General features: G+C 66.4%; 2 protein-coding genes across 2 annotated transcripts in view; one reads left to right on the top strand and one right to left on the bottom strand.

Moving 5' to 3' along the window:
• CHLRE_15g640652v5 (uncharacterized protein) overlaps window positions 1-4,004 on the top strand; it is a 6,186-nt gene extending 2,182 nt beyond the window's left edge. Inside the window, exons 3-8 of the mRNA XM_043070650.1 lie at window positions 113-413; window positions 1,071-1,171; window positions 1,606-1,752; window positions 2,038-2,133; window positions 2,487-2,597; window positions 2,789-4,004. Coding sequence (XP_042916448.1) covers window positions 113-413; window positions 1,071-1,171; window positions 1,606-1,752; window positions 2,038-2,133; window positions 2,487-2,597; window positions 2,789-2,917 — 885 coding nt within the window. The 3' untranslated portion in view covers window positions 2,918-4,004. The remainder of the gene's footprint in view (window positions 1-112; window positions 414-1,070; window positions 1,172-1,605; window positions 1,753-2,037; window positions 2,134-2,486; window positions 2,598-2,788) is intronic.
• A 2-nt stretch (window positions 4,005-4,006) lies between these two features.
• Window positions 4,007-7,075, bottom strand: part of CHLRE_15g640651v5 (uncharacterized protein) — a 5,502-nt gene continuing 2,433 nt past the window's right edge. The window contains exons 2-3 of the mRNA XM_043070649.1: window positions 5,736-6,911; window positions 4,007-5,284 (exon numbers count right to left, since the gene is read on the bottom strand). Coding sequence (XP_042916447.1) covers window positions 4,313-5,284; window positions 5,736-6,911 — 2,148 coding nt within the window. The 3' untranslated portion in view covers window positions 4,007-4,312. The remainder of the gene's footprint in view (window positions 5,285-5,735; window positions 6,912-7,075) is intronic.

The following is a 7,075-nucleotide window of genomic DNA, read 5'->3' as shown; positions in this document are numbered from 1 at the left end:
TGTAGTGTTCCGTGTTCAGCCATCATGACGGCCGGCGCCAGGCTCCTCCTCTTTCCCCACTGGAAGAAGTTGTATTGGAACTTGTCCCTGCTCCTCCTCCTCCCGCTCGCAGGCGCCGGTGTATTACCGGCACGAATGCCTGGCGCTGGCCTCGCAGCGCTCCCTCATCTCCTTCATCGTGCTTGACATCGAGCCCATCCGCGCTGGCAACAGCAGCAAGAGCGGCTCCGCAACCCCCGCAGGAGGGGCAGGAGGCGGCGGCGGCGGGTACGGGCAAGGCGGCGGCCCGGGCGGCGGTGGCGGCAGCGGGCGGTACCAGCTGGCGGAGGCGCAGATCGCGAGGGTGTCGGACTTCGGGAAAAACGACACGGTGTTTTACGTGCGCACGCACCTCGGCAACATCCTGCACCCAGGTGGGGTGCGGGTTGGGTGTGGAGGGGGCGGGGTGTGTACGGTATGTGTATGGGTGGGGGGCGGGTGTTTGTCCCGAGTCCCAAAGAATGGTGGGGGGCTGCGGCGGAGGGTGTGTGGCTTTGTAGCTGTGTGGCGGGGTGACGCGGCGTGGCGTGGGGAGGGAGCGAAGGACTGTTGCTGTCGCGCGCACGTGGGCGCCATCTTACTTCGCGTCGTCGTAGTAACAGCAAGTATGGGGAAACGGGGGGAAACGGGTGCTGGGGGGGAGGGGTAAGCCGTTTGAAGCGCCCTCACGCCCCCCGGCGGACCCCGCTAGCTGGTGGCAACCCTGACCACCGCCCCACCAATCTTCTTGGCGTATGTGCTATGTGGCTTATACACGGGTTTTTAAAAACCCCTGCCATGTATGAAGTACGCCCCGATCGCGGCGCGCACGTGGGCGCCATCTTACTTTGCGTCGTCGTAGTAGGGTCGTGTTATGGGCCATTTGAAGCGTCGTCACGCCCCATCACGCGCCCTCACGGCCCCCCGGCGGCCCCCGCTGGCTGGTGGCAACCCTGATCACCGCCCCACCAATTTGCATGGCGTATGTGCTCTCTAACAAACACACCTCCACCCCACACCTTCAAACCTTTCCCCACCTTCCAACCTCGCAGGTGACACGGTGCTGGGCTACGACCTGACCACGGCGCAGCTGACCGGCATCGACTACGACAACCACATGTCGGCGGGAGGCCGCGTGCCGGAGATTATCCTGGTGAGAGATGGGGAAACGGGGGGAAACGGGTGCTGGGGAAGGGGTATTGGGGTCCCAGGGTTTGGCACGCGTGTCGGACGCCGGCTAGGAGGGCGGCCGCGTGCCGGAGGGAGGGGGTGAGAGTGGCGGGGGCGCGACGGAGATCATCCGGGTGAGGGTGAGGAGGCCCGGTAGGGAGACGGGGGGGGGGGGAAATGGCGGCTCCCAGGGTTTGGCACGCGTGTCGGCGGGCAGCCGCCGCACAGCCTGGATCCAGCTGACACCGACACGCCAACCCCAACCACAACCCCAACCCCGCGGCCGCGTGCCTGACAACGTGCCTTACAACGTGCCTGGCTACAATTTCGCTTCTCGCGCTTCTCGCGCTTCTTCTTAATTAACCATAAATGTGACCCCGCCCCACCCCCACCCCCATCCCCGCCCGCGATGCGCAGGTGCGCAAGAGCTACGACGAGAAGCGGCGGCGGCGCGCAGCGCGTGGCGGCGCCGGCGGCGCAGCGCGGCCCTGGAAGCTGAAGACGCTGGAGATGGAGGTGGATGACGCGGCCACGGGGCAGCGCGGTCGCAACGAGGCGGCGCTGGTGAGCGAGCGAGGAGCGGGGAACAGGAAGGGGTTTTGGGAGGAGGGTTTGGGGGTTTCGGGAAGTACACACACGCGTGTGTTTGTGGCGGTTGGGCGTGGAGGAGGCGGCCACAGGGCGGCGTGGTTGTGGTCTGTGTGGCACGGGTTGGGGGCCTTGGCGCTCAGTGTTGGGTTTGGGGCACGCACCCTCCCTGTCCCCGCCCTGTCCCCAGCCTCCCACCTCCCACCCCCACGACTTCACTGTTTTAATGAGTCATGAATGTAACCCCCCACCCCACCACAGGAGGCGGACCGCGAGCGCTTCATGCAGGAGCTTGAGGAGGATGCGGACATGCGCGCGCGCATCAACATCTACAAGGATGCGCAGGGGCTGGCGCAGGTGGGTTTTCTCGGGGGGGGGAGTTGGGTTGGGGGAGGGGGGTGTCAGAGCGCGTGTGTGTTTTGAGGGGTTGGGTGGGGAAGGGGGAAGGGGGAAGGCGGGACGTCTACAAGGACGCGCAGGGGCTGGCGCAGGTGGGCTTCTTGGAGAGGGGTTAGAAGGGGGATTTGGGGAGGCTGCGTCTTTGGGGACTGTGTTTCGGATGAAGCACGGCAGTGGTGGGCGCATTTGTATGTTTGTGGCTGGCCCGCCCAACCGCCGCCACACCCATCCACATCGCACCTCACCACTCAACAACCGTTTAAGCAGACCCGCCCCTCCCAACCCACCCCAACCGCGACCAACACGTGCAGGTGCAGCTGGCGGCGGCGCGGACGCAGGCGGCGGCGGCGGCGCCGGCGGTTCCGGCCGGGCTCATGGAGGGCGAGGACGAGGAGGACGACGACGACGAGGACTTGCCCCAGGTGCGTGGGGGTGGGGAAGGCGTGGCGTGGCGTGTGTGTTTTGTTTGGGTTTTGGGGGCGTGGCGTGAGGGTTCGGGTTGGGGGGCGAATGGGGGAAATCGTGTCTATGCGGACAAGAAAACCTTTCTTGTCAGGTGGCCTGGATCCGTATATCACTCCTGGATCCTGGATCCACACGCACCCGCACACAGATCCCGCTGGAGGAGCTGCTGGACGACCTGGAGGGACTGGCGCTGGATCCAGATGCGGATGGGGAGGAGGAGGATCCGTCGGCGGGGCAAGCCAGCGGGGCCGGCGCAGGGGATATGGACATGGACTAAGACCTGAGGCGGCTGTGGGGGTTTGGGAGGGGGCGTGGCGTGTGTCTTCCCTGCTCGCTGGTGGTGTGGTGTGGCGTGTGTGTTTTGCAGGATGGCGTCGTGGGCTGTGCGTGGCTGCGTGTGCCTGGAAGTTGTGCACGTGTGACGCTGTTGTGCCACGTGTGACGGTGTGTTACGGCAAGTGTTGGTTGGCCGTTGGTACGGCACACCAGAGGCCTTGGCGCGGCCGCGAGAGTGACTTGTGCAGCAGCGGGTAGGACTTTTTTTGTTTTGGACTCCTTTTGCATTTCCTAGCAGCAAACAGAAAATTGCAAGTGGCTACAACATAAACACTGACCGTGGAGGTTTGGTGTTACAGAAGGAGGATTGCGGTACCGTATGCTTGACGTTGGGGCGGTGGTACTGGGCCTGAAACAACAGAATTGGGTGGCCGACGACGTGCGAAACGCGCGCAGAGTGCGCAAGAGTAAAGAGTTGAAAGGCGCGTTTGCGGTTTATGGTTTATACAGATGCGGGTTGCAGCTTGAGAGACAGGACACCGCCCGGCGCGGAGGATGGCGGATGACAAGCTTTTGTTGAAGGGCTCCGCGGCGACTGACCGGTAGGGTGGTGCTGCCGTCCTGCCTGACTCGATTGCGATTGCGGGTGGTCGGTGTTGCGTGTGTTGCGCTGCACGGCATCAGCAGATGCAGAGAGCGACCGGCAGGGGGAGGGGGGCTGCGGGTTGGGGGCTGGGGGCCCGCGGCGTGCCGTTTGGTGTGCGGACGCGCCGTCGAGGCCCCGCCCCCTCGAGCTTTGTTCAGAGAAGTGTAAGCGAGTGTGCATGCACATGCAAGACTCTGTTTTGTGCAGCAGGTGTGGTGGAGGCCATAGCCCATCGACAGCAGCGTGTACGGTAATTAATGCAACTGAATGGGATCGGGTGCTGCTGCGCTTGTGCGTTTACCCAGCAGCATTGGCTCGTCGCCGCGCAGCTCAGTACCTAAAGATGTGGTACCGATTTGGAGTTGTCGTGTGTTCCTTCTAGCGGTCTGATCCAGTGTTTGTTTCATGCACACGTCGTCAAGCCGTTGCCTACACGACTAACTCTGTCATTATAGCCATCGTGCTCGGGACTATGCTCTCACCGCCCTCTGCTCTTGCTTGCTTTCTAGGAATTCAGCGCCGCACTCCGTCGCCGACACGCATTTCAGGGGCCGCATGCAGCTTCCACTGGGCCTACACTGGGAGCAGCTTCTTACCCCTCCCCGAAGATGCAAGCCCCGGCTGACACGCCGGCCGAGAGCGCTTCCATCGTTCTGTGTGCGATCGCATTGGTTCAAACTCCTTGAGACACCTGGAATAAAGTTAAATCCGTGCGTGTCTTCTCGCCAAGCTTGCCGCAGTCCCAGTGTTTCAGCACACGGTGCAACAACCCCCGCGCCCCAGCCCCGCAGCCTCTCCACTCGCGCCTGCCCGCTCGGCCTCCTCCCTCAACCCCGCGGCGGCGCCACCAAGCCCTGTACCAGCAGCCGCAGCCGCACCCGCACCCCGACACGCACCCACATCCACATCCGCATTGCCCGCCTCCGCCTCCACCTCTGCTCCCTCACACACGCCGTCAGCGCTCCCTAGCTGCCCACACACCGCCGAGTGGGTTGGCGCGTGCGGTGCCGCCGCCTGTCGCTGCAGCCACGTCAACTGCTGCGGGCTGAGCCAGGGCATCTGGCGCCGCCGCCGCCACACCGCCGCCACAAACTCCGCGTATGACATGGCCGGCTCTGGCGCTGCTGTTGCCAGCTCGGCAGCTGCCCTGTGGCTGGCACTGGCACTGGCACTGGCACTGGCACTGGCACTGGCACTGGCACTGGCACTGGCACTGGCACTGGCACTGGCACTGGCACTGGCACCGGCACTGGCTGCTGTTGCAGCCGTGGTTGCTCCCCCTGCGCATGCCGCTACCGGTCCCGCTCGTGCTACTGCCGCTGCTACGGCCCCAGCTGTCGACACTACTGCTGATCCCGCTGCTACTGCTGCTCCTTGTTGCCGCTGCAGCTGCAGCTGCCAGCGCAGCGCCGCAAACGCGTTGGGCACACGCCCCGTCCCATGGCCTCGGCTGCTGCTGCCGCGGCCGCCGCCGCCACGCCACCGCACCATCGCCGCCGCCACCCAGCCTGGATCCGATTGGATCCGGCACGCCAGGCTCTCCTCCACCAGGCCATTCGCCAGGATCCAGTTGAGCACGGCATAATTGCCGCCGCCGCCGCCGCCGCAGGCGTTTTCAGCAGGAGCAGGAGCGGGGGAAGCCTGGCGTTGCAGGGGACCGCTGGTGGCGGCGCGGCGGGCAGCGCCTGTGAGGAGGATCCAGATCTCCTCTTCGGTGAACACCTGATTGTGGGGGGGGGGGCGGGTGATACGGTAGCCGTGGTCGGGCCGAGACGCGGCAATGCATGCGGGTGATGAATGTGCGATTCCTGTATGACAGGACAAGACAGTCAGACATGTGCGTGGGGCAGGGCCTTGTGAGCCGCCGCCGCCGCTGCCGCCGCTTCCGCCACCGCCGCCGCCACCGCCGCCAGCGCCGCGTGCTCACGAACGCACCCAACGCCCGTTTCCAGCACCTCCCAACTCCAGGGCCCCAGCGGGGGGGATAGTTTCCAGCCGCGCTGCCCTGACGGCCCCACGTGCCTCCTTGGAACATGCCTTGGGACACCCCGCTCCCGCTCACGGCCGCGCTCCACTCACGGCCCCGCTCCGCTCTCCCCCTCCTTCTTTCCCACCACCTCCTCCTACTCCGGCTCGCCTCCCCTCCCCTCCAAACCACAGCCCCAACACCCACCGCACGAAAAAGCCGCATCGCGCGGCCGCCGCCACCTGCCTCCACCTCCGCCGCCGCCCACGCCGCCTGCTCCTCACTGCCGCCCGCCGCAATCGCGCGCAGCAGCCCAACGGCCACACCGCCGCCAGCGCGGCACAGCAGCAGCTGTAGCAGCGGCAGGTCCGCACCGCGGCGCGCCGCCGCCGCCGCCGCCACCCGCCACGCCGCCGCCGCCATGCTCGCCGCAATGCCGGGGCTGACGCCGGCTGCAGCTGCTACAGCCTGCAGCTCTTCGAGTTCCCCGCGCCGCGACCATTCGGCGCCCTCATCTCCCAAGGGCCTCCGGGACACCAAGGGCCTCAGGCACCCCAAAGGCCACGCGGGCGGCTCGCCTCGCAGCCACAGCCACCGCACGTTCTCCGCCGCCCACCGCAGCCCTTCATTCCGCGCCGCCGCCGCGTCCGCCGCCGCCACACCCTGGCTCCAGTGGCAGCAGCTGTAGCTGTAATCCCAACCGTAATGGTACGGCCCTTCGTGTGTGTGTGCCGCAATCACTGCAGCCGGCTGCGGCGGCGCCGCCGCCGTCGCGTTGGCTAGGAGTGCCTGCCGAGAGAACGCGGCGGCGGTGATGGTGGCGGCGGTGGCGGCGGCGGCGGCGGCGGCGGCGGCGGTGGCGGTGGCGGCGGCGGCGGTGGCGGCGGCGGCGGTGGCGGCGGTGGCGGCGGTGGCGGCACCGCTGCCGCCGCCAAGGGAGGCTGCAAGCAGATGGAGCACGGGCACGTGTCCCGCCGCCAGCGCCGCCTCTGCTACAGCCGCGGTGAGCACGCCGCCGCCGCTGCTACTGCCACCGCTACTGCTGCTACTGCTGTGGGCACTGTTACTACTGCTGCGGGGAGGCGCCACCGCCCCCTCCTCCTCCTCCTCCTCCTCCTCCTCCTCCTCCTCCGCTACCTCCTCCATCGCCGCCTCTGACGTCGCCACTGCTGCAAATGCCGCCGCACACAGGCCGCGCTTTGCCGCCTTCCCATAATCGTTGACCGCTACAACTGAGGCGGCGTGTGCTGGTGTGTCGTACAACGGCGGCGGCCGCTGCTCCGGCAGTAGTCGTAGCCAGGTAAGCGCGTCTGCCTGCCCCTCCGCCGCCGCCGCCTCCGCCGCCGCCGCGCCGCCCGACACCACGCCAAACGCCGCCAGCGCCTGAAGGCAGCGCCAAAGGCAGTTCTTGGTTAGTCGTTAGTGTTACACGTGCGCAGTCCGCATTTCGTTTATGTTCATAGCTTTTGACATGACTGACATGTGCACGACAGGCACACACACACACACACACACACACACACACACACACACACACACACACACAC

This window comes from Chlamydomonas reinhardtii, chromosome 15 (assembly GCF_000002595.2).
Source record: "Chlamydomonas reinhardtii strain CC-503 cw92 mt+ chromosome 15, whole genome shotgun sequence".
In the NCBI taxonomy this organism is placed as follows: Eukaryota; Viridiplantae; Chlorophyta; class Chlorophyceae; order Chlamydomonadales; family Chlamydomonadaceae; genus Chlamydomonas; species Chlamydomonas reinhardtii.
The sequence above is the reverse complement of the archived record's forward strand: the minus strand, read 5'-3'. Positions and strand labels throughout refer to the sequence as shown.